This window comes from Suncus etruscus, chromosome 7 (assembly GCF_024139225.1).
Source record: "Suncus etruscus isolate mSunEtr1 chromosome 7, mSunEtr1.pri.cur, whole genome shotgun sequence".
NCBI classification, from domain to species: Eukaryota; Metazoa; Chordata; class Mammalia; order Eulipotyphla; family Soricidae; genus Suncus; species Suncus etruscus.
The window spans coordinates 122,922,848-122,949,545 of NC_064854.1; the positions used below are offsets into that span (position 1 = coordinate 122,922,848).

The window sequence follows — 26,698 nt, forward strand, 5'->3', positions numbered from 1 at the left end:
AGATGGGGATGTTTAACTGGGAAACCCACAGAAGGCATAAAAAAAATCCAAATGACCTATTATCTAATTCACTTGCTAGCTCATCGGGACCTAAGGCCCAACAGTGAAGGGTAATGGGGAGAGTTAGATATTTGTGGGTCGAGGAACCACTTTCTCTAAAAGCCTGGGCCAGGGGCCTGAGAGATAGCACAGCGGTAGGGCATTTGCCTTGCATGTGGCCGACCCAGGAAGGACCTGGTTCGATTCCCGGCACCCATATGGTACCCCAGCCTCCCAGGGGTGGTTTTATATATAAACTCTTTATTTAAGTACCATGGTTACAAACATGATTGCAGTTGGGTAACAGCCATTAACAGAACACCCTCCTTCACCTGTGCAACATTCCCACCACCAATGCCCCCCCACTTAGTAAGCACTTCTCTCTTTTTTTTTTAAGGATAAGAGTTTAAAAAAATACAATAATAACGGTGTGAGAGTGGCAATTGTTGTTTTCACAGGCCCAGCAAAATATGGGTAAAAAAAAAAAAAAAAAAAGCCTTGACCTAAATACAAGAATACCTTTCCCCTGAAGTTTTCTTGCATAAGGCCGACTCTCGGCTCCAGGCATACTAGATTGTCTAACCCCAGGGGTGATTTCTGAGTGCAGAGCCAGGAGTAAAACCCCTGAATATTGCTGGGTGTGGTCCAATAACCAACCAATAAATAAACACATAAATAAATAAGGTTGTTTATAAAAAAAAAAATCCTAATCCAGAGAAAAACTCAATTCCATTCCCTTCCTACAAAACAAGCGAATACGTAATCCAACTCCCCCCCCCGCCAAAAAAAAAAAAGAACCAACAAACCCCTTTGCCCTAACTCCTACTACAGAAGAGTTGGGGGCCAATCCAGCCAGCAGAGGCGGGCTGAACTACAACACCCTGCATGCCTGGCGCACCGGAAGGGGCGGTACAGAGAAGCTCCCTACCTTTCTATTGGACACCCGCTCTCCTAGCCCCGCCTCTTCCGGGGCGATCTTCCCGACTCCGCCCAGCGCGGGGCACGCCGGGAGCGGAAGTGGGCGCGCTCCTCCATCTCCCGGCGGGCCGAGCGCTGGCGAAGGCGGCGAAGGCGGCGAAGGCGGCGGCGCCTTTGTGGAGGCCGCGGAGGGAGGAAGTTCCGGGGGCCGCGGCGCTGGGACGACGGGCGGAGGCTCGGGCGGGCGGACGCCGCGCTCGCTCGCTGCCTCGGTAAGGCCCGGGGCGGCGCGGCCGGAGGGTCGGAGCCGGCCGAGCGCGGCCCGGAAGCGGCGGCCTGCGCCCGGGCCTGCGCCTGGCCGGTGTCGGGGTGTCCGCGGCCTTGGGGACCGGCCGGGCTCGGGGCGCCCGGGGGAGGCGCCACCCGCGGGGCAGGAACGCCCCGGAACGGTCGTGCTACTGGTCTCGCTCCGGGATTTTCGGGGGGCCCAGGTTCGGGTGTTTTGGACACCCCAGATGCAACTTGGGGAGCCGCCCAGGACACCCCGCTTTTTCTCCCGGGGGGCCCCGGCTTGCTGCCTGCTTGCTTGCTCGCTCCCGGGCTCGCAGCGTGTCTCCTTGGCTTGCTGCGACGTGGACAGACACGAGGGCACTGACTCGAACCCGTGCCATGGGGCTGGTTGGTGCTGGGGATCTGGTGGGCCCCCCCCCCAAGCCCCGTGCGGCGAATAGGGGAGGGAATTTAGGGGTACACGTTTCCCCATGTTTCGTTGAATTTTAGGTTTCCTCTTTTTTTTTGGGGGGGTTGTCACACCTGACAGCGCTCAGGGGTTCCTCCTGGCTCTGCACTCAGAAATTCATACCCCCTCTCTGGCAGGTTGGGACCCTATGGGATGCTTCACACCCCCCTGGCAGGTTGGGGGACCCTGTGGGATGCTTCACACCCCCACTGACAGGTTGGGGACCCTGTGAGAATGCCGGGATTCGAACCACGGTCCTTCTGCATGCAAGGCTAACTTTTGCTTAAACCTCCATCCATGCTCTCTCTCCGGCCCCTAAGTTTTTCCTCTTGGCCGTCATTATTGTATGTCCACACCCCACATCCCCTCTTGGTTATTATTATGTATACCATTCATTTGGGGGTCCAGGTCTTGGAACTAAAATTACGTTAGTTTTCGGGGCTGGAGAAGAGATAGCATGAAGGAAGGGCGTTTGCCTTGCACGCAGAAAGACGATGGTTCGAATCCCAGCTATTGCATAGGGTCCCCCCCCCCCCCCTTGAGCCAGCCAGGGGCGATTTCTGAGCGTAGAGCAAGGAGGGAACCCCTGAGCGCTGCTGGGTGGGACTGAAAAACCAAAAAAAATTAAGTTTGTTTGGTAAAGTACATGCATTAACTGCAAGGGTGATGGTAATTTTATTTTATCTTTTTTTTTTTTTGCACATTCCAGGTTTGCTTTGTTGAAGGTCAGACTTGCTGGCTTGGATCTCAGTGAAGGAAGGCATTCAATAGCCTGTGATGCATCTGGTCACCTGGTTCATTTTCTGAACTCTGGATTGTGTCCCTTAGGTTTGTTAGTCTTCAACTTCCTGTTGAGTAATGCCAGCAGCAGCGTGAGTGGTTTGGTGATGTCCATTTCTGCACCCTGGTGAGGGACTGACTGACTGTTCGGGAAACGGGCAGGCTTGGCAGTGGCTAGAAGCAGTTCAAGATTTGGGGAAGCGACTTGGGCCCGAGCCAGCTCTAGCACCTAGCCACCACTTGAGTGGAGGACATACATGTAGCCCTCTTTGTAGGATACTGTTACCAACATTACTGTTCTGTTACTTTTTGGATTTAGGTTCTCGAGGCCAGGATTGGCAAAGAGGTGATTAGAAAGTCTTAAGGTGTGCGTGGGCAGGCTCTTCCAGAGCCTTGTGTCGGTGCAAGTGTGTGTTTGAGCTCTGCCTCTGTCCTTTGGCTTTGCCTCCAAAAGCCTATTGCTGACCCTTGTGGACGCGCCTGCGTTTAATACAGATGGTTTGGCAAAGATACTTTTCTGCCAGTGTTTATACAGTATAAACTGGTGGTGTTGATCTGACTTAGCACAGTAGTAGATGAAGCTATTAGAAAGTTGTAAATAATTGGAGTTTGCTTCTTTGTTTTTGGATCACATCCACACCCAGTTGTTCTCCGAGTTTATTCCTGGCTCTCTGTCCCCCCCCCCCCAACTGGGAACCGCATGCAAACTGGGGTGGACTGCATGGGGGGCAAGTGCTTTTCTACTACTACCTCTCCAGCCCAAGTTGTAAAAATGTTTTTTATTTCGTTTCCGGACCATAGCTGGCATGCAGTGACTCCTGGCCTGGATCTGCACTCAGGGATCACTCTTAGGGACTTGGGAGAGTTAGATCGGGTGCTGGGGATGGGAACTGAGGCTGGTTTCATAAAAGCAAATGCACTACCTTATTATATGCTGTGTTTCCAAACTGGTTTTGTTTGATTTTTGTTCACACCTTGTAGTACTCAAGGTATATTCCAGGCTCTGCTCAGAGATCACCTGGGGTTGGGATGGAGAACTGTGTGGTGCTGGGAATTGAACTAGGATGGCTGCAGGCGAGGCAAGTGCCCTACTCACCTAATTGCTACCATGTTTAGCACTGCACTAATTATTTTGGGACCATGTTATGCAGTGCTCAGGGGGTAGGCTACTCAGTATGTTGCTTCAGAGTTGCTCCCATGGACCATGTTCCAGAGAGCAAACCTGGACTTTTCTTTGTGGGGCGGGGGGGGGGGGGGACCCACACCCAGCAGCACTCGGGTTACTCCTGGCTCTATGCTCAGAAATCGCCCCTGGCAGGCATGGGGGACCACATGGGATGCCGGGATTACCTCCATGCTATCTCTCTGGCCCCCAAACCTAGGCTTTTTATGTGCTTGACCCTTTGACTTCCCCAGCTGAGAATGAATTTTGTGTGTGTGTGCTGTGTTTAATTTTATTCTATTTTTTTTTCCTTTTTGGTTTTTGGGCCACACCTGGTGATACTCAGGGGCTACTTCTGGCTCTGCCCTAAATTACTCCTGGTAGGCTTGTAGTACCATATGGGATGGTGGGGAGTAAACCCGGGTCAGTTATGTGCAAGGCAAATGCCCTACCCGCTGTGCTATCGCTCCCACACTGTGTGTGTGTTTTAAAGAAAGGATTTAGAAGGGGCCGATGCGGTGGCGCTAGAGGTAAGATGTCTGCCTTGCAAGCGCTAGCCTAGGAAAGGACCACAGTTCGATTCCCCGGCGTCCCATATGGTCCCCCAAGCCAGGGGCAATTTCTGGGCGCTTAGCCAGGAGTAACCCCTGAGCATCAAACGGGTGTGGCCCAAAAAACCAAAAAAAGAAAGTATTTATAGATGCCAAAGAATTTAATACCATTTCATTTACTTAAGTTACCTGGTATGGGGCCATAACACATAGTTTAAGAGATGAGGGCATACTATATAATAGGGTGGGTAGGAGCTCAGATCTCCTGTTGTGTTTTGAATTCCTGACTTCAACGCCAATTAGTGAAATTGAACAAATTAGCTAATCCTTTTTTTTTGTTTGATTGTTTTTTTGATTGTTTGTTTTTTGGTCTCACCTGGTTGCATTCAGGAGTTACTCCTGGCTTTTCGTTCAGAAGTTGCTCCTGGCAGACTCAGGGGACCATATGGAATGCTGGAATTTGAACCAGGGTCTATCCTATGTTGGCTGCGTGCAAGGCAAACTACCTTACCGCTGTGCTTTTGCTCGGCCTATGACTATACTTAATTTTTTTTTTTTTTTGGTCTTGTGTTGGCCGCATGCAAGACAAACACCTTACTGCTGGACCAGGGTCCGTCCTGGTAAATTAGCTAGTCTTTTTTTTTTTTTTTTTTTTGTGATTTTTGGGTCACACCCAGCAGTGCTCAGGGGTTATTCCTGGCTCCATGCTCAGAAATTGCTCCTGGCAGGCACAGGGGACCATATGGGACGCCGGGATTCGAACCGATGACCTTCTGCATGAAAGGCAAACGCCTTACCTCCATGCTATCTCTCGGGCCCCCCTTTTTTTTTTTTTTAGGTTTTTGAGTCACACCTGGCAATGCTCAGGGGTTACTCCTGGCTCTAGGCTCAGAAATCGCCCCAGGCCTGCTCTGGGGACCATGGGATGCTGGGATTACCACTGTCCTTGCATGCAAGGCAAATGCTTTACCTCATGCTATCTCTCTGGCCCCCAAATTAGCTAATCTTTTTTTTTTTTTTTTTTTTTTGGTTTTTGGGCCACACCCGTTTGACGCTCAGGGTTTACTCCTGGCTATGCGCTCAGAAATCGTCCCTGGCTTGGGGGGACCATATGGGACGCCGGAGGATCAAACCGCAGGGGGATCAAACCGTGGTCCGTCCTATGCTAGTGCTTGCAAGGTAGACACCTTACCTCTAGCGCCACCTTCCTGGCCCCTAAATTAGCTAATCTTAATTTCTCCATCAGTGAATAACCTTAAAGGTTATTATGAGACTTACGTAATACCTATAGAACAGTGCCTGGTATGCAGAAAGTATTTACTATTATCAACTTTTTTTTTTTCCCCTTGGGCCACACCTTGTGATAGTCAGGAGTTACTTCTACCTCTCAGTAATCACTCCTGGAAGACTGGTAGGACTGACTGTATCTGTAGGGATGCCAGGATCAGATGCAGATTGGCCTCGTGCAAGGCAAATGCCTTACCAGCTCTCTGGCCCCTCAACTTTTTCTTTCAATAACTTGCTTTGTTATATATAATTTACACAGTGATTCACCTTTTTTTTTTTTTTATTTTTTGGGCCACACCCTTTTGATGCTCAGGGGTTACTCCTGGCTAAGTGCTCAGAAATTGCCCCTGGCTTGGGGGGTCCATATGGGACGCTGGGGGATCGAACCGTGGTCCTTCCTTGGCTAACACTTGCAAGGCAGACACCTTATCTCTAGCGCCACCTCGCCGGCCCCTGATTCATCCTTTTTTAAGGAGTATAATTCCATTTCTTTTTTTTTTTGGTTTTTGGGCCACACCCGGTGACGCTCAGGGGTTACTCCTGGCTGTGCGCTCAGAAGTCGCTCCTGGCTTGGGGGACCATATGGGACACGGGGGGATCGAACCGTGGTCCATCCAAGGCTAGCCAAGGCTAGCGCAGGCAAGGCAGGCACCTTACCTCTAGCGCCACCGCCCGGCCCCTCCATTTATTTTTCTATAACATAATTTTTTTCATATTTAGTGATGCTCATTTATGTGCTAAAGGGTTACCCCAGGGGAGTGTATGGTGCTGAGTATCTGCAGGTTGAACTGGCATTTGACCATACATGACAAAGCAAGTGTTCTCTGAGGTGCTATCCCTCCAGCTCCCCAACATTTAAATTTTGTTTTTTTTTGGGCCACACCCGGCATTGCTCAGGGGTTACTCCTGGCTATCTGCTCAGAAATAGCCCCTGGCAGGCACGGGGGTCCATATGGGATGCCGGGATTTGAACCATCGTCTTTCTTTTTTTTTTTTTTTTTTTGTTTTTGGTTTTTGGGCCACACCCGGCGGTGCTCAGGGGTTACTCCTGGCTGTCTGCTCAGAAATAGCTCCTGGCAGGCACGGGGGACCATATGGGACACCGGGATTCAAACCAACCACCTTTGGTCCTGGATCGGCTGCTTGCAAGGCAAACGCCGCTGTGCTATCTCTCTGGGCCCAACATTTGAATTTTTTAAGAAATACTTTTTTGTGTGGTTTTAATTTTATTTTGTTGTTTTTGGACCACCTCGGGCGATGCTCAGGAGTGGCTAAATTTGTGCAGAGGAATTACTCCTGATGGGCCTCAGGAGCCATATTTGGTGCTGGGGAATGAACTTGGCTCAATCACATGTAAAACAAGGGTCCTCCCTGTTGTTTTTCCTCTCCAGCCTTAATATTTAAAATTACTGTGGTGATTTTTTTTTTTTGCTACACACTGGATTTTATTTTGCTTGTTTTGTTTTTGGGTCAGACCTGGCAATGTTCCTGGTAACTCTTGGCTCTGCACTCAGGAATCACTCGGGAATGGGGGAGGGTGTTTTGGGACCACATGGGACCCTGGGGATTGAATTCTCTAGTCAGCCTCTTGGCTCAGCTGTGTGCAAGGCAAATGCACTTCCTTACCCACTATACTATCTCTTTACCCCTAGTTACATGAATTGTAACAAAACGCACCTTTTTTTTTGTGCCTCATCTGGTTGTGATCAGGAAACTTTACTGCATGGCTTACTTCCTGTGGTGCTGGAGACTGAATCCAGGAACCCCATGTGGAAAGCATGTGCTTTAGACCTTTTAGCCATGTCCTTAGCCCCTCAGATAAAATATATCCTTAATGCTGTATTTTTTTTTGGGGGGGCCACACCTGTTTGATGCTCAGGGGTTACTCCTGGCTATGCATTCAGAAATCGCCCCTGGCTTGTGGGGACCATATGGGACGCCGTGGGATCAAACCGCTGTCAGTCCTACGCTAGCACTTGCAAGGCAAACTCCTTATCTCTAGTGCCACCTTCCCGGCCCCAATGCTGTATTTTTTTTTAAGTGTAGAAAATTAAGTTCATGGAGTCATACACAGTATAGTTCAACAATCACCACTAATTTTTTGGGGAAGGCTACACCTTATACTGCTCCCAGTTGAAGGATTTTTTCCCTGTTTCTGCTTGGTGGAGGGATGGTACTGTGTTGTGCCAGGAATTGCTAGGGCCTCACATGCAGAGCGAGTGCTTTATCATTGAACCACATTCCAGACCCATCAGCACATCTCTTATTATTTTTGTTGTTTATGTTTTTGGGCCACACTCAGCGGTGCTCAGAGCTTATTCTGGCTTTGAGCTCAGAGATTCGTCCAGGGTCAGGGGATGATATGGGATCTGGGGGATCTGACCCAGGTTGCCCTCATGTAAAGCAAATATCCTACCTACCTGCTCCAGCCCCTCTCATCATCACCGCTTATTAAGTAATGTCCCTTATTCTGTCCCATCCTGGTAACTTCTGATCTATATTCAGATTTTATAAGTTTGCCTGTTTTAGGTAAGAGAAATTGTATAATAGCTGACTGACTTTATGCAATAATTTCAAGACTCATACCATAGTCTGTAAACCTTTTGTGTGTGTGTGTGTGTGTGTGTGTGTGTGTCTGTGTGTGTCTGTGTGTGTGCCTGTGCTGCCCTGGCTGTGTCAGAACTTACTCCTAGCTTTGGCTCTAACTCAAGAATCTGTCCTGTTGCTGGAGATTGGTGAACTATATGGAATGTTGAGGATCAAACTCAGGTTAGCTGAGTGCAAGGCAAGTGCCTTACTTTGCTGTATTTTGGCTCCCCTTTCTTGGGGGGAGGGGTCCATACCCAGTGGATCTGAGGGGTTACTCTTGGCTCTGCACTCAAAAATCACTCCTGGTAGGCTTGGGGGACCATATGGGATGCCTGGGGCAGCAGTGTGCAAGGCAGGTGTTCTACTGCTGCGCTGTCGCTCCAGCCCCGATTATTTAGATTTTTTTTGGGGGGGTTTTTTGGGTCACACCCGGCCGTGCTCAGGGGTTACTCCTGGCTTTCTGCTCAGAAATAGCTCCTGGCAGGCACGGGGGACCATGTGGGACACGGGGATTCGAACCAACCACCTTTGGTCCTGGATCGGCTGCTTGCAAGGCAAATGCCGCTGTGCTATCTCTCCGGGCCCGATTATTTAGATTTTTAAATTTTCATTTATTACTTACTTTTTTGCGACTTTTGCTCAGATATATAGTACTTATCCTCTTGGGTTGAATGTTCAATGTTATGACAAAGATGTGGTGTTGCTTGGTCCCTCCAGGGCCATATGCTAGGGAGCACATGTGCTGGGGATTGAACCTGAAGTTGGGTGCGTGCAGGACATATAACTTAACTCTTATAGAATCTCCTGATCTTAATTTTTGTGTGCGTGTGGATATGCATGGTGCTAGGTATTTTACTCAGGGCCTCACACATGTAAGTTAATTGCTCTCCTACTAAACTATATCCCTGGCCCTACAAATACATCTTTTTTTGGGAGGAATTGAGAGAGTTGGGCCACATCTAGTGGTGCTAACGGAGTCTGATTCTATTCTTGGGGCTCACACCCTGTAGTGCTCTGGAGACCATGTGGTTCTGGGGATAAGTAAGACTGATAATGTGCAAGACAAATGCCTTAACCTTTCCTGTTTATCTCTCTGGCCCTCAATAGCTAACTTGAAAGAAATACATATATTTGGTTGGTGTGGTTCTGGGTTGGTGTCCTTCTAGGTAAATGCCTTACCAGTCACACCTGAAAGTATTCGGACTTACTCCCGAGTGAGTTCTACAGCTGTTCTCAATTACATACTTAGTAATGCTTGGTTATTTGGAGTCTTGCAATATCTTTCCCCCTTTTTTTTCCTTGGGGTGGGTGGTTTGAACCATACTTGGCGATGCCTGGGTTACTCATTGTGGTACTGGGGCAATCATAGGAGATGCTTCAGATCTGTTTTGTGCATGTAGGCATCTTACCTACTATACTGTTTCTCTGGCTCTGTCCCTTGAAATGTCATAAGAATTTAGAATGAGGGCCCGGAGAGGTAGCACAGCGGTGTTTGCCTTGCAAGCAGCCAATCCAGGACCAAAGGTGGTTGGTTCAAATCCCGGTGTCCCATATGGTCCCCCGTGCCTGCCAGGAGCAATTTCTGAGCAGACAGCTAGGAGTAACCCCTGAGCACCACCGGGTGTGGCCCAAAAACAAAAACAACAACAAAAAAAAGAATTTAGAATGAATTTGAAGACCACTGACTTTGGGATCAGGTGGTAAGAGTTTACCTATTGCTTGGTTTTAGCTTATGTTAATTCTATTATTTGGGGTTAAGTATTTATTTGAATTTCCGTTTTGTAATCTGTGAGCTGGAGATAGTATCAGAACTTAACCCAGGCATTTTGTGATGATTAGATAAGGGAACCATGTAAAATACTTAGCTATCAAAGTGCTCCACCAGCCTGCCTTTTTTTTTTTTAAATCATTTTAGAAGTTAAGAATGGACCTATATTCATCCCAATAATAAGTGTTCAAATAAAGATATTCTAATAAACTATTTGAATGTCTTTACATAGATAGCCAAATAGCAATTTTTGGCATGTGTTTGGATTTACAGGGGACATCTACGCAAGAAATGGCTTATGGTGGTTAAATTTGTTTGTTTGTTTGTTTTTTGGGCCACATTGGCATAGCTCAGCAGGTTACTTCTGGCTCCGTGCCCAGAAATTATTCTACTCAGAAATTACTCCTGGCGGGCCGGGCGGTGGCGCTCGAGGTAAGGTGCCTGCCTTACCTGCGCTAGCCTAGGAGACGGACCGCGGTTCGATCCCCCGGCGCCCCATATGGTCCCCCAAGCCAGGAGCGACTTCTGAGCGCATAGCCAGGAGTAACCCCTGAGCGTCACCGGGTGTGGCCCAAAAAAAAAAACCAAAAAAAAAAAAAAAATTACTCCTGGCAGGCTTGGGGACCATATGGGATGTCGGGGTTCTAACCCGGATTGTCCCCGTGCAAGGCAAATACCCTATTGACTGTGCTATCGCCCTGCCCCCATATGGTGGTTAAATTTGGAATGGATGGGATTATTTACTGTTTCAATTAGTGTGAATTGCTACATGGAATACCATAAAATGGTGGTTTAACCAGTACTTAGATATTTTTCTCATAATTCTGGAGAAAGGGAAACTCAGGATTAAGGTGTCCTCAATGTGGAGAAGCTCTTGATTTATGTTATCTTTCTTGCTGTGTTCTCATTTTCACCCTATTTGTCTCTTTCTCTTTTGTTTTGTTTGACCTGCACCCATCTATGCTTAGGGCTTACTCCTGTCTCTGCACTCAAAAATTGCTCCTTATGGGGCTGGGGAGAGAGCATGGTGGTGGGCATTTGCCTTTCACGCGCCTGACCCAGGACGGACCTGGGTTTGATCCTGGTGTCCCAAGCCAGGAGCGATTTCTTTTTTTTTTTTTTTTTTTTTTTGGTTTTTGGGCCACACCTGTTTGACGCTCAAGAGTTACTCCTGGCTATGCGCTCAGAAATCGCCCCTGGCTTGGGAGACCATATGGGACACAGGGGGATGGAAGGTCCTTCGCTAGCGCTTGCAAGGCAGACACCTTACCTCTAGCGCCACCTTCCCGCCAGGAGCAATTTCTGAGTACATAGCCAGGAGTAACCCCTGAGCATACACTGGGTGTGGCCCCAAAACAAAACAATAAAAATTACTCGTGACGGTTTTGGAGGCTGCTGAGGATCAAGTCTGGCTTGGCTGCATGCGAGGCAAGTCCACACTCACTGGACTATAATTCTAGTCCTTTGTCTTTTCTTGTTTGTTTTTTGGATCACAACCCACGGTGCTTGGGTTATTCCTGGCTCTGTGCTCAGAAATTACTCCTGGCAGGTTTGGGGTACCTGAAGGGCTGCTGGGGGTTGAACCTGGCTCTTTCTCATGCAAGGCAAAAACCCTAACTTCTTTGCTATTGCTCTGGACCCTGTTTTTTTTGTAATCTCTTAATAAGGGTACTAATTCGCTGATATGATGTAATCACTCATCACATTGGAGATTAGGGCTTGGACATGAATGGGTGGATGGTGTGATGTACAACATTTGAGTTTGTATCCTAAGGATGACGTGGATTAAAAGCCCTGGGGGAGGGGCCGGAGAGATAGCACAGAGGTGTTTGCCTTGCAAGCAGCGACCCAGGACCTATTCTATTTCTGAGCAGATAGCCAGGAGTAACCTCTGAGTGCCGCTGGGTGTGGCCCAAAACCCAAAACCCCCCCCATAAAAAAGTCTGGTGGGAGGGGCCGGAGAGATAGCATGGAGGTAGTGCAGAAGGACGGTGGTTCGAATCCCGGCCTCCCATATGGTCTCGAATCCCGGCCTCCCATATGGTCTCCCGAGCCTGCCAGGAGCGATTTCTGAGTGTAGAGCCAGGAGTAACCCCTGAGTGCTGGTGGGTGTGACCCACCCCCAAAAAAGAGTCCTGGGGGTGGGGCCGGAATGATAGTGAAGTGGTAGGGTGTTTGCCTTGCACCCAGCTGACCCAGGATGGACCTTGGTTCGATCCCAGCATCCCATGTGGTCCTCCCAAGCCAGGAGCGATTTCTGAGCTCATAGCCAGGAGTAACCCCCTGAGCATCACTGGGTGTGGCCCCAAAACCAAAAAAAAAAAAAATCCTCAGGGATTCCTTACATTTGAATATTCAATTAAGACTTAGTGTATGTGTTTTGCACAAAAGAGGGAATGAGTATATTTGTATGTTTACAAACAATATCAGTGAATAGCAAAGCAGTAGGGCATTTGCCTTACATGCAGCTGAACCTGGACGGACCTGGGTTCCATCCCCAGCATCTCATATGGTCTCCTGTGCCTTCCAGGAGTGTTTTCTGAGCACAGAACCGCAGTCTGTCCTAGGCTAGCACTTGCAAGGCAGGTGCCTTATCTCTAGTGCTACCGCTTCGGCCCCTAAATAAATCTATTTTTTTTGTTTTGTTTTTGAGTAAAACCCAGCAGCGCTCAAGGGTTACTCCTGGCTCTATGCTCAGAAATCGCTCCTGGCAGGTTCGGGGGACCGTATGGGATGCTGGGATTTGAACCATCGACCTCTGCATGCAAGACAAATGCATTACCTCCATGCTATCTCTCCGGCTCCGACCCCAATCCATCTTTAATCAAAAAGGCACCTTCCTCTCCGTTTGATATCTAAGTCAAGGTATCCTGTTCCAGAGAGGAAAAGCCTTTAGATCCTAAACATTATATCTGTTGAAGGACATTTGGATTGTATCTATTTTAACTATTATTAATAAAGGTGAAAAATTGTTGTACCAAGTCTTGTTTCATTTATCTTATATAAGGGTAGAATTGATGGGTCATAGGGTAGCAATTGCCAGACCAGTTTCTAAAATGATTGTGCTGTTTAACATTCTTTCCATCAGGGTAAGAGGATGTAATTGCTGGAAATCTTTGTGTATTTTATTTGGTGAGTCTTAAGTTTTCTTTTTGGTTTTTTTGGCCACATCCGTTGATGCTCAAGGGTTTCCCCTGGCTATGCGCTCAGAAATTGCTCCTGGTTCTGTCCTAGGCTAGTGTGCTCAAGGCAAACGCCTTACTGCTTGCACCACCACTCCGGCCCCGTCTTTAAGTTTTCTTACTAATTTGTACTTTTTGGGTCATACCTGGTGGTGCTCAAGAACTACTACTGACTCAGGGGTCATTACTTTTGGTTCTTGGGGGACCATGCGGTGCCAGGGATTAAAATCAAAACTTCTGGGGGCCAGAGAGATAGCATGGAGGTAAGGCATTTGCCTTGCATGCAGAAGGAAAAAAAAAAAACCCAGAACTTCTTACATACAAGCATGTACTCCAGCGCATTGACCTATCTCAGACCCATGAGAGTTTTAAGAGTTTCAGACCCATGAGAATTTTAAGAGTTGTAGCTGTGTAGTGGTATTATAAATATCATTACTTACGTATATTTACACATACACACACACAATGGTTTTAATCTGTTTTCCTTCTTTTTTGTTTTGTTTTGTTTTTGGGTCACACCCCAGCAGTGCTCAGGTGTTACTCCTGGCTCTACACTCAGAAATCGCACCTGGCAGGCTTGGGGCACCATATGGGATGCTGGGATTCGAACCACTGTCCTTCTGCATGCAAGGCAAATGCCTTACCTCCATGTTATTTCTCCAACCCCTATTTTCCTCTTAATGAACATTTGTCATGGGGCCAGAGTGAGCACTGTGGGTATGGTGTTTGCCTTGCACCCGGCTGATCCAGGTTTGACCCCCAACATCCATATGGTCCCCCGAGCCTGCCAGGAGTCATTTCTGAGCACAGAATCGGGAGTAACTCCTGAGTGCTACCTGGTATGGCCCAGAAACAAAAAAAGTCAGATATGTGTTTAAGTATTTATTTTTATGTTTGCTTATAAAGTGGTTTTTTTTTTTTTAATTTTCATTTTTGGTTCTGTGATTTCAACTTTTTTTGATGTGCTTAGTTCTTACTTGGTTCAGGACTGACTTCTGGTGGTGCTTGGGAGCTCATAGGTAATACTGGGGATTGAACCTGGGTCCCTCAGGTTGGCCATATGCAAAGCAAGCAACCCACCTGTTGAAGCAATTAACCTACCTGATGCACTAACTCTTTGGCCCCATTGCTTATAAAGTTTTTTTTTTTCTGGGCCATACCTGGTGGCGCCCAGGGGATACTCATGACTACACACAGAAATCACTCCTGGAGGGCTTGGGAACATGTGGGATAGTTGGGTCTTCTGCCTGCAAGACAAATGCCCTACCCGCTGTGTTATCACTCCAGCCCCTTATAAAGATTTTGTCCCCCCACCTTTGGGTCACGCCTAGTGGTGCTCAGGGGTTACTCCTGGATCTTTATTCAAGGGTCACTCTGGATGGTGCTCAGGGGACCATTTAGCATGATGGGGATTGAACCTGGGTTGGCTGTGTGCAGAGCAAAATGCCTTACCCATTGTGCTATCACTGGCCCCTAAGCTTGTAAAGTTCCTGAGGGGGTTTCCTCAGGACTTTATTTTTATTTTTAAAATAATTTTTATTTTGACCACAGTGGATTACAAATCTTTCACAGTAATATTTTAGGTACATAGTGACATTGAATCAGGGCCATTTTCACCACCAATGTTGTCCTCCACCCCTGTTCCCAGCATGCATCCCATGTCCCCGTCCTTTGCTTCCCGGGCTGGTAGTATCAGTGGTCCCCTCTGTGCATGCCTCAGGACGTTGAAGTTTGGGGCCTCTCCTGGCATTATTCAACCTGCAGTGTTCAGGAGCACAAGGACTATCCTCAGCTCTGCCTGGCTCCAGCTGTTTGAGCTATCTCTTAAGATTTGCTGCTGCTTTTTCCTTTTTCCCTTCTCTGTGGACCACACCTGGTGGTGCTTGGGGGATTAAGTGTGGTGCCGTGGATGGGAACTATGGTTCTATTAAAGACACTTTAAAAAATGAATAGGCAGGGAATGGGGAAATTATCCAAATCGCTTAAACTCCTGTTTTACACGAAGGAGGCCCAGCACCAGGCCTAAGCACCATCTGGTTTGGTGTCCCCTCCCCTCCTTCTCTACCCCTTTAATATTTCTTCTGAGGCCAGGAATGTGGCTCAGTGGTAGTGTACATGCCTAAGATGTGAAACTCTGGATTCATTCTCTGGAATTGCTGATAAGTAAATAAGCATCTTTGGGCCTATAGGTATCCAAGAAGGATATTTTCTTTTCTGTTTTGTTTTATCTCTTTTTTTTTTTTTAAGCCACACCCGACAGTGTTCAGTGCTTATTCTTGACTCTTCTTTTTTGGTGGGGCTTGGGGGATTATATAGTTGCTGGGAATGAACTTTGGTTGATAGTATGCAAGGCAAATGCCTTAACTGTTACGCTAGCACTCAAGCCCCAAATTTTTATTCTCTCATTTTTGGGGGGCTGCATACACAGATGTGATTAAGGTCTACTCATGGCTTTGCACTCAGCACTCAGGAATCACTCTTGGGCTCATAGGACTATGTGGAATGCCAGGGATCAAACCGAGATCAGTTGTGTGCAAGGCAAATGCCCTACTGTTATCACTAGCCCCTTTTCCTCAAAAAAAAAAAAATTCTTATTTTCCTTTTCCTTTTTTTGTTTATTTTCTTTCTTGTGGGGTAATAGGGGTGGTGGAATTTTTTTTTTTTTTTGGGTCACACCTGGCGGTGCTCAGAGGTTACTCCTGGCTGTCTGCTCAGAAATAGCTCCTGGCAGGCACAGGGGACCATATGGGACACCGGGATTCGAACCAACCTTTGGTTTTGGATCGGCTGCTTGCAAGGCAAACGCCGCTGTGTTATCTCTCCGGGCCTGGAAATTTTTTTTTTTTTTTGGTTTTGGACCACCGTATTTTCTGGCATATAAAACGACCCTCTAATTTTACAGTTAAAACATAGGTTTAAGCCTATATTCGCTGTATAAGAACGTTCTTGTGCTGTCCCACAGTGAGCCAATCACAACCAGCAACAAGCAAAGGTTCAAAGGTTCTACTGTCATAGACTTCCTCTCTGACTATGGCCCATCTGAGCAGACTTTTGACAGTGTAGATTCAGTACAGAACATTGTCTAATTTGCATGCATCAAAAGCCTGCTTGGATTGGCTGACTTAGAGAGGTGGTCCAAGCAGCAGTGATTGGTGCAGGATTGAGTTGGAAAATTTGTTTTGTGGCAATATCCAGATGGTATTTGTTTAGCGGGCGTATAAGACGACCCCCAATTTTCGGTTGATTTTTTTTCGTTTCAGAAGTCTTATATGCCGGAAAATATGGTACACCGGTGACGGTCAGGGTTATGCACTCAGAAATTGCTCCTGATCATATGGGATGCCTGGGATCGAGTCAAGGTCGTCCTGAGTCAGCTGCGTGCAAGGCAAAAAAAAAAACAAAAACAAAAACAAAAAACAATATATTCTGGCTCCACTCTGGCCTCTGTTCTGGCTTTTTTTTTTTTTTTTTTTTTTTTTAGTATGGGTCACACTCAGCAGTGCTCAGGGGTTCCTCCTGGCTCCACACTCAGAAATCGCTCCTGGCAGGCTTGGGGGGACCATATGGGATGCCAGGATTCGAACCACTGTCTTTCTGCATGCAAGGCAAACACCCTACCTCCATGCAATCTCTCCAGCCCCATGGCTTTTTTTTTGTTTGTTTGGGCCACACCTGGTGACGCTCAGGGGTTTCACCTGGCTATGCTCTCAGAAATTGTTCCTGGCTTGGGGAACCATACGGGTCCTAGATCAGCCTTGTGAGAGGCAAACACCCAACTGCTGTGCTATTGCTCCGGCCCAAATTGACATTTATTTTAATTAAAAAAATTTTTTTTGGGGGAGCCGGAGAGATAGCATGGAGGTAAGGCGTTTGCCTTTCATGCAGAAGGTCATCAGTTCAAATCCTGGCGTCCCATATGGTCCCCCGTGCCTGCCAGGAGCTATTTCTGAGCAGACAGCCAGGAGCAACCCCTGAGCACGCCGGGTGTGACCCAAAAACCACAAGGGCCACACCCGGCCGTGCTCAGGGGTTGCTCCTGGCTGTCTGCTCAGAAATAGCTCCTGGCAGGCACGGGGGACCATATGGGACACCGGGATTCGAACCAACCACCTTTGGTCCTGGATCGGCTGCTTGCAAGGCAAACGCCGCTGTGCTATCTCTCCGGGCCTAAAAAAATTTTTTTTTTATCATGCTTAGGACTTACTCCTGACTCTATGCTCATGGATCACTTGGTGGGGCTTGGAGGACCACATGGGTTGCCAGAGATCAAACCTAGGTCAGTCGTGTGCTCTGGAATTAATATTTTAGTGCCACTTATTTTTAGAGTTGGTAAGTGACTTGTTATATACTCCCTTAGATTCTGACTTTCTCTTTGGATTTACCTTGTTATTGTTGGTCCCCCAAGCCTGCCAGGAGTAATTTCTGAGCACAGAGCCAGGAATAACCTCTGAGTGCCACCAGGTGTATAGCCTCTCCCCACCCCTCAATTTTTTTTTTTTTTTTTTTTTTGGAGAACTGTTATGCTGGGAAAGTAGCTTAAGTGGTGGAGCAGATGGCTTGCATATATATGCCCTGAATTCAGTTCCTATAAGCAGATAAATTGAGATCTTTCAACCCCAAATAGCTATAATTATATGTTTTGCTGATGAACTGGAGTTACTTATGCATCCACAATTTGACAGTTTGAAAACGGTTTTCTTTTTTTCCTACCAGCAGTGGATGAGGGTTCTTTTTTCTTCATATTCAGACCACCTTAGCTTTGTTTATTTGTTTTTTGGGTCACACCCAGCCACACACGGGTTATTTCTGGCTTTGCACTCAGAAATTACTCCTGGCAGACTTGGATGATATGGGATGCTGGGATCGAAGCCAGGTCGACTGCAAGCAAGGCAATTTCCCTACCTGCTGTGCTATTGCTCCGGTCCCTGTACTGTTTACTTTTTTTTTTGGTTTTTGGGTCACACCTGGCAGTGCTCAGGGGTTACTTCTGGTTCTGTGCTCAGAAATTGCCCCTGGCAGGCTGGGGGACCATATGGGAATCTGGGGTTCAAACCACCATCCTTCTGCATGCAAGACAAACATCCTACCTCCATGCCATCTCTGTGGCCCCTGTACTGTTTACTTTAGTATACATGTTACCTCACATTATAGAAGAGAAAACAAAAGTCAGGAATAATATGCATTTAAAATTTTAGTTTCCTTTGTGTTTATTTTTAGCTTCATCTCCTTGATTAAATAAAATAAATGCTTTGTATGGTGTCTTTTTAAATTTTTTTTGGTGGTTGTGTTCCTACTCCTGACTGTGTGCTTGGGATCACTCCTGTCAGGCTCAGGGAATCACATGGGATGCTGGGATTGAACTTGGTCAGCCATGTACAAAGCAAGTGCCCTACCCGCTCTACCGTTGCTCTTCCCTGTATGATACATTTCTTTCCTTTTTTTTTTTTTGTTGTTACTGTTGTTGGTTTTGAGGCCACACCCAGCAGCTACTCTGTGCCCAGGAACCACTCCTGGTATAGTGCTTGGGACTTATATGGAATGCCAAGGATCAATCCCTTCCTCCCTTCCTTCCTCCCCTTCCCTTCCCCTCCCCTCCCTTCACTTTTTTCCCCTTCCATTCATTTTTGGGCCACATCCAGCAGTGTTTGGGCTTCCCTATGGGATGCCGGAGTTCTAACCCGGGTCAGCTGCATGCAAGGTAAAAATGCCCTACCTGCTGTTCTATCACTTTGGCCTCCAGTGGATCGTGTTGTACCGTGGATAGAACCCTGATGCAATGCATGTAAAATTTTCTTTTGGCCACACTCAGAGCTTACTCATGGCTTTGTGCTCAACAGTTGCTCTTGGCAGTCTTAGGGAACTGCAAGGACTGCTGCTGTTTGAATCTGGTCAACCATGTGCAAGGCAATTGCTCTACTTTCTCCAGCTCCATGAGCTGTCTATCTGGTTGGCCCTGCCCTCTTGAGTATTTAGTTGATTTTTTTCCCCCCTCTGGTAAAATGTTTTGATATTTTGCTTTCGTGTGTGTGTGTGTGTGTGTGTGTGTGTGTGTGTGTGTGTGTGTGTGTGTGTGTTGGGGGCCACACTGAGAAATTCTTAAGGTTTACTCCTGTTTTCTTTTTTATAATTTTTGTGCTGCACCCAGCAGTTTTCAAGGATCACTCCTGACTGGGCTTGAGGGGTTGTATGGGGTGCTGGGAATATAATAGTCCAGGTCAGCTGAATGCCCTGTTTTACCTCTCTGGCCCCAACATTCCAAAATTATTTCTTGTCTTTTTTTTGTGTGTGTGACTTTTGGGTCACACCCAGCAGTGCTCAAGGGTTACTCCTGGCTCCATGCTCAGAAATCGCTCCTGGCAGGCACGGGGGACCATATGGGACGCCGGGATTCGAACCGATGACCTTCTACATGAAAGGCAAACACCTTCCCTCCATGCCCTTTCCAGCCCCCCCACCTTTTTTTTCTTCTTAGTATTGGGGATTGAACTCAGGGCTTCATGCACTTGACAGCTACTCTGTGGGACTGGAGAGATAGCATGGAGGTAGGATGTTTGCCTTGCATGCAGAAGGACGGTGGTTTGAATTCCTGTATCCCATATGGTCCCCTGAGCCTGCCAGGAGCAATTTCTGAGCGTTGAGCCAGAAGTAACCCTCAGCTGAGCGCTGCTGGGTGTGACCCAAAAACCAAATACCAAAAAAAAAAAAAAAAAAAAGACAGGTATTCTAGTGTTGAGCTGCATCCCCACCTCTCAGGAATGGTTCATTAGATTAATTTGTTTCTTTGAATGATCCATATGTTTGTTTTTGGTTTTGGGCCATACCTAGTGGTGTCGTTCAGGGGTTACTCCTGACTGCACTCAGGAGTCACTCCTGCTGGGTTCGGAAGACCATATGGCAGGGGTGTCGAACACATGGCTCTCAAGCCGCTTGTGGCTCCTGGCCAAAATGAATGCGGCTCTTTGCCTTTTATCATTATTTTGTATACTGTGGCTCTTTGCCAAGTTTGGGTTTTGTTATGATGCTTCTGAGGAGGGACCTCTGAGGAGAGACCTCTGAGGAGAGATCTCTGAGTGCAGAGTCCTGTCTCCCATTCCTTGGAAACAACTGCACGGGCCAGCGAGCGGGGAGACCTGTGTGTCACATGTTGGGTCACATCTTGCTGTTAGTTCTTAGTGTGGAGGACAGCACACCTGCACCATCATTGCAGGATTTTGACCCTCGCTCAAAATGGCAAAATGCAAATTGATGTGTTTAATAGATTATTGTTAAAATTACATGCTTTTATGTGAGTTTTTGTTTTGGCAGGTGTGGCTGCATGGTGTGGCTCTCTGACTCTCACAGTTATAAATTTTGGTTTTTTGTGTCGAACTTGTTTGCCACCCCTGCCATATGGGATGCCAGGGATTGAACCTGGACCACTGCATGCAAGACAAATGCTCTACCCACTGTATTACCACTCTGGCTCCATGAATGACCCATGTGATTTAGATTTTGGTTGTGTTTGTCTTTGGTCAATAACCTGTTGTGTATAGGGACAGTTTCTGGTTCCATGCTTAGGGGTCAGTCCTTGGTAATGTTGGGAGACCTCGTATGGTACAGGGAATCAAACCAGGGCCGCCCATATGCAAGGCAAGCACTTTACTTTTCAGCTGTATGTATATCACCAGTTCTTCCTTTGTGTGTGTGTGTGGGGTGGTGGTGGTGTGGTGGTATTGGTGTTTGATGCACACTGATGGTACTTGAAGACTACTTGAAGACTGGTGACTTGTTATTGGATTGCTTCTAGCAGTCTGAGCCAGATCATGTGGTGCTGGGGATTGAATTTGGTTTAGTTACATGCAAGGCATGCACCTTAATCCCTGTACTTTCTTTGGCATTATCTGATTAATTTTGTTTTTGGGCCATAGCTGGAAGCACTCCTGGCTGTGTGCTCAGAAATCATTCCTGGCAGGCTCAGGGAACCATATGGGATACGGGAGTGGGGGATCGAACTTGGGTTGACCATATGCAAGGCAAATGTCTTACTCGCTTTGCTATCGCTCTGGTACCTAATTTTATATTTTAGATAATACCAGAAAGTGCTCAAGCTTCTGTGCTCAGGGATCACTCCTAGTGGGTTTCTTTCTCTCCAACCTTATCGTAGTTTAAATTAAATTGTATTTTCCTTGGGGGCCAGAGCGGTGACGCAGAGGTAGGGCATTTGCCTTGCACGTGCTGACCTAGGAGGGACTGCAGTTCAATCCCCCAGCGTCCCATATTGGTCCTCCAAACCAGGAGCGATTTCTGAGTGCATGCATAGCCAGTAGTAACCCCTGAGCGTCACCGGGTGTGGCCCAAAAACCAAAAAAAAAAAACCCCTGTATTTTCCTTGGGCTATAGCGAAACTCAATCAGTTGGGACACATACTTTGCATATAGGAACTCTAAGTTTAGTTTTTGGCACTACTTAGACCCCTGTTACCACTGGGATTGGCTCAAGCAGAGTTGGAGCAGCCCTGAGTGTTGTTCGGTATGACTCCCCTGACCTCAGATTAACGTATTAATCTTGATTGACAACTCAGGAGTCAGTTACAAGATTGCCAGTTCCAACTCTGCTCACTGCACAGCCCCCTGGTTTCTGCTGGTGCGTCCCTGGTAATCCCAGAGCACAGCTGGTATGGCCCATCCCACTATTTCTGGCACTTAGCAGAGCTGCAGTTTGGTCTAGTTGGCCAAATATTGCTGAGAGTGGCCTTCAGTTCCCCCGTGCACTGCTTGGAAACCCAAGAAATGAAAAATAAATTGGAAGCTGGGGAGGGAGAATACAGGAGCTATGGCACTACTGCATTGAATGTGGCTGTCGTGACTGTGACTCTGGTTTACGTCCCTAGCACTTCCTATGGTCCCCTAAATACCACCAGAGGTCTTCCAGGGCACAGTCAGGAATTGTTCCTGAGTACAGCCAGGTGTGGTTCAGAGAACACTCCCTAATTTTTTTGTTTTCTTTCTTTTTTGTTTGTTTTTTTGTTTGTTTTTGGGTCATACCGGGCAATGCTTAGGGATTACTCCTGGCTCTATGCTCAGAAATCGCTCCTGTCAGGCTCAGGGGACCATATGGGATGCCGGGATTTGAACCCTGACCTTCTGCATGAAAGGCAAACACCTTACCTTTATGCTATCTCTTTGGCCCCATTTTTTTGTTTTCTTATTAGCAATTAGTTTATGTGTGTAAAGGTTAACTTCTCCCCAAAGGTTAACTTTTTTTTACTTATTTTTTTGTCACACTGGTGGTGCTCAGGGTTACTCCTGGCAGGCTTGGGGGACCACATGGGATGCTGGGATTCGAACCACCATCCTTCTGCATGCAAAGCAAATGCCCTATCTCTATGCTATCTCTTCGGCCCCATTAATTAATTTAACTTTTACTTTATGTTTTTTTGGGGGTGATCACACTGGCAGTGCTCAGGGGTTACTCCTGGCTCAGTGCTCAGAAATCACTCCTGGTAGGCTCAGGGGACCATAATGGATGCCGGGGATCAAACCAAGGTCAGCTGTGTGTAAGGCAAATGCCGTATATGTTGTGCTATCACTATGGCTCCTACTTTGTGTTCTAATGTAGTTATTATTCTTACTGTTTTTATACAGATATTTCTATAACCAGGCTTTGGTAGCAAAAGGATCTACTTCCTGAGGCCCTCCTATTGAGAGAAATGTGGGGGGATACTCGAACTTCTAACAGAACCGGACCTTATCGGTAAGTTTTGAACATTTGTCTTATTAAAATTGCCAAAGTATGTAACGACAAAAGTTGAATCTAATGCTTTTTTCCTACTCTGGAACATATTTTTTTGGGGATGAGCACTGCTGCCCATGCCAGGTACTGCCCAAGGATTCCAACTGACTCTGCACTCAGGGATCATTACTGGCCAGTGTGGGACACTATATGGTTTGCCAGGGATTGAACCTGCTTCAGCCATGTGCAAGGCAATGCCCTACTCACTTGACTCTTTGTCTCCTGAAGGATATTTTTTATTAATGTAGAACTAGTTGTAATAACTAACCATGTGGTTTAAGAGATAGTAGAGAAGTTAAGGTGCTTGTCTTGCAATGCCTTGCAACGTTTTCTTTCAATGCCGTTGACACTGGTTCAGTCCTTTTTTTTTTTTTTTTTGTGGGTTTTGGGTCACACCTGGCAGTGCTCAGGGGTTCCTCCTGGCTCCATGCTCAGAAATTGCTCCTGGCAGGCTCGGGGGACCATATGAGATGCTGGGATTTGAACCGATGACCTTCTGCATGAAAGACAAACACCTTACCTCCATGCTATCTCTCCGGCCCCTGGTTCAGTCCTTAACATCTAAATATGGTCTCCTGAACACCCTCTGGGCTCGCTCCTGAGCAGAGAACCAGCAAAATCCTTTAAGTCATGGGTAAATAAGACAGTGCTCTGGGCCACTGTGCTGAGTAACTTTGGTGGTGCTAGGGGCCCCATGAGCATGTTTAGGAATTGATGCAGGCTCAGGTGCATGTAAAACAAATACTTTACCCCTGTGCTACCTTTCTTACCCTGAGTTATTTATGTGTTACACACAGACACACACACACACACAGACACACACACACACACACACACACACACACACGCACATATGTTTTTTTTCCTTCCCCCTACACTTCACACTTCAGGATCTCCTCAGAACTCAGTGCTTGGGGTCACTCTTGGCAGTGCTTTAGAAACCGTGCATTATTGGGGATCAAATCTGTGACTCCCTTATGTAAAATATGGGCTCTAGCCCTTTTATTGGTTTGTTGTTCTGGTTTTGGGCCTCACCTGGCAGTGCTTAGGGCTTACTCCAGGCTCAGGGGACCATATGGAATGCCAGGGATAAAACCTGGGTAGCAAATGCTCTACTTGTGATATTATCACCCTAGCCCATTTAGTGTTTTTATTTGTTTATTTAGTGGGGGTTTGGGCCATACTTAGCAGTGCTCAGGACTTCATTCTGTCTCTGCACTTAGGGAACACTCCTGTGGATGTTTGGGAAGCATAGTCCATTCTGGGGTCTAACCTATGCTAGGCAAGCACCCTTACTTACTCTTTGGCCCCTGCTTCAGCTCTCTCTGGTCCTGTTGCTTTTCCCTTTTTTTCCCCCTTTAAATTTATTTTTGGGTCACATCTGTTAGTGCTCAGGCTATCTCTTGCTCTGGTTTTGGGGATCTTTTCTCATGGTGCTTAGGGGACTATGCAGTGCCAGGAATTTATTCCTTGATCTCCCACATACACAAAGCATGTGTTTAGCCCATTGAGCAATCTCTCTGGCTACTCTGATATTAGGCGTTTAAAAAGTATTTCTTATTTTTTTTAAACCAGTCAAATTGAGCAGTGTGTGTGTGGGTTATATACCAACTTTTGTGATACTAACGTTAATAAGTTCTGATAAACCACTGCCATCGGACCAGCCGTATTTCTCATATTTTTGAGGGGGTCACACCTGACAGTGAATGCTCAGGAATCATGACTGGTGGTGCTCAGGAGACCATATGCGGTGCCTGGGATTAAATCAAGATTGGCTTTGTGATAGACAAGTGCCATACTTGGTACTATTTATTACTCCAGTTTTCTATTTCCAATGTTTTAATTTACTTTTACTGTCTCTTTGAACAAAGTAATACATACTTGCTGATATGAAAAGCTACCAGAAAAACGAACACCTACAAGTGTTCACAAATGTCTTATTTTATTTTATTTTTTTTGGTTTTTGGGCCACACCTGGCCGTGCTCAGGGGTCACTCCTGGCTGTCTGCTCAGAAATAGCTCCTGGCAGGCACGGGGGACCATATGGGACATCGGGATTCGAACCAACCACCTTTGGTCCTGGATCGGCTGCTTGCAAGGCAAATGCCACTGTGCTATCTCTCCGGGCCCCACAAATGTTTTATTAAGTTCACTATTTTATGTTTAGAATCTAGATCTGTGTCTGACCTGTGCATCTTTTTTTTTTTTTTTTTTTTTTTTTTTTTTTTTTTTTTGGTTTTTGGGCCACACCTGGCGGTGCTCAGGGGTTACTCCTGGCTGTCTGCTCAGAAATAGCTCCTAGCAGGCACGGTGGACCATATGGGACACCGGGATTCGAACCAACCACCTTTGGTCCTGGATTGGCTGCTTGCAAGGCAAACACCGCTGTGCTATCTCTCCGGGCCCTTGACCTGTGCATCTTGCTTTGCAACTTCTCTTCATAGTTCTCAGAAAGAAAAAATATATTATTTAAAGCTGCATTTCAATTTTATTAGTTACTGGAATATTACTTGTATTTAAATAGGTCATATTTTAGATTTGTTCAAATTTAATTAGATAAATTGATGGTATATTTTATAGTTTTGCAGTGTTTGCAAATGTGATATGGATGTGATCTCTGTCTTCCTTGAGATAAGCCAAAGAAATCTGACCTTTAAAATTTTACCAGTGGGGCTGGAGTGATAGCAAAGTGGCAGGATGTTTGCCTTGCATGCAGCTGACCCGGGATGGACCTAGGTTCCTGGCACCCCATATGATCCCCTGAGCCTGCCAGGAGCAATTTCTGAGCAGAGAGTCAGGAGTAACTCCTGAACACTCTGCCAGGTGTAGCCCCAAAACCAAAAAAAAAAAAATTTTTTTTTACATACATAGGTAAGGGCACTTGCCTTACATGCAGCCAACTTGTGCTTGATCCTGACAATCCATTAGTCTTTTGAGCCTGTGCCAGGAGTCAGTCCTGAGCACAGAGAAGAAAGCTGTGACACTGCCAAGTGTGACCCAAAGAACTTACAAAGAGAAAATTTAGGGGCCAGAGAGATAGTACAGCGAGTGTTAGGACATTTGCCTTGCACGCAGCTGACCCAGGATGGACAGTGGTTTGAATCCCAACATCGCATGTGGTCCCCCATGCTTTGCCAGTAGCAATTTCTGAGCACAGAGCCAGGAGTAACCTCTGAGCCCCACCAGATGTGACCCAAAAACAAACAAAAAATTAATTGATACATTAATTGAAACTTAATTACTAATAAAATATAATCATAAATACTAATTTATTAGGGATTTTTACTTTTTGCTTAACTATCTTTAAATCAAAGCATCAGTGTTGCTGGATTTGTATTTTTTTTCTTGTTTTGTTTTGTTTTTATTTTTGAGCTACACCTGGCAGTGCTCAGAGCTCTGCACTGAGGAATTACTTCTGGCGGACTTTGAGTACCATGTAGGGTGCCAGGGATCGAACCCTCAGCCTCGTGCAAGGCAAATGCCTACTGGCAGTGCTGTCGCTCTGGCCCCAGCTGTAATAATTTGTTTACAATATTTTTGTTGTTGTTGGAGAGATTTCTGCATTGATGTTGGAGGCCACCAGGATTTGGAGGTTTTAGAAGCCGCATCGTGCCAGGGATTGAACTTCATGCCCTGTGCATGCTAGATATGTGCTTCTGCCCTTTGAACTATCTCACTGGCCCCTTCTATGATTTTTTTTTTTTAAATTGTTTTTGAGCAGTGCAGAGGTACCAGGGGCTATTTCTGACTTTGTGCTCCAGAATGACACCTTGTGGTACTTGGGGGCTTTTATGGGGTGCTGGGGCTTTGAACCAGCATTGGTGTGATGTAGGGCATGGCCGTACCCTCGTGCTTGCCAGCCCCATTTCTTTCACGCATTAAGTTATATGGTTGTGATGCGCAATTGAGTTA

The 26,698-nt window shown here is 46.6% G+C and overlaps 1 protein-coding gene across 1 annotated transcript in view; it reads left to right on the forward strand.

The window, feature by feature from the left end:
* Positions 1 to 2,405: 2,405 nt before the first annotated feature.
* Positions 2,406 to 26,698, forward strand: part of RBM6 (RNA binding motif protein 6) — a 123,129-nt gene continuing 98,836 nt past the window's right edge. The window contains exons 1-2 of the mRNA XM_049777328.1: positions 2,406 to 2,524; positions 22,639 to 22,747. Coding sequence (XP_049633285.1) covers positions 22,704 to 22,747 — 44 coding nt within the window. The 5' untranslated portion in view covers positions 2,406 to 2,524; positions 22,639 to 22,703. The remainder of the gene's footprint in view (positions 2,525 to 22,638; positions 22,748 to 26,698) is intronic.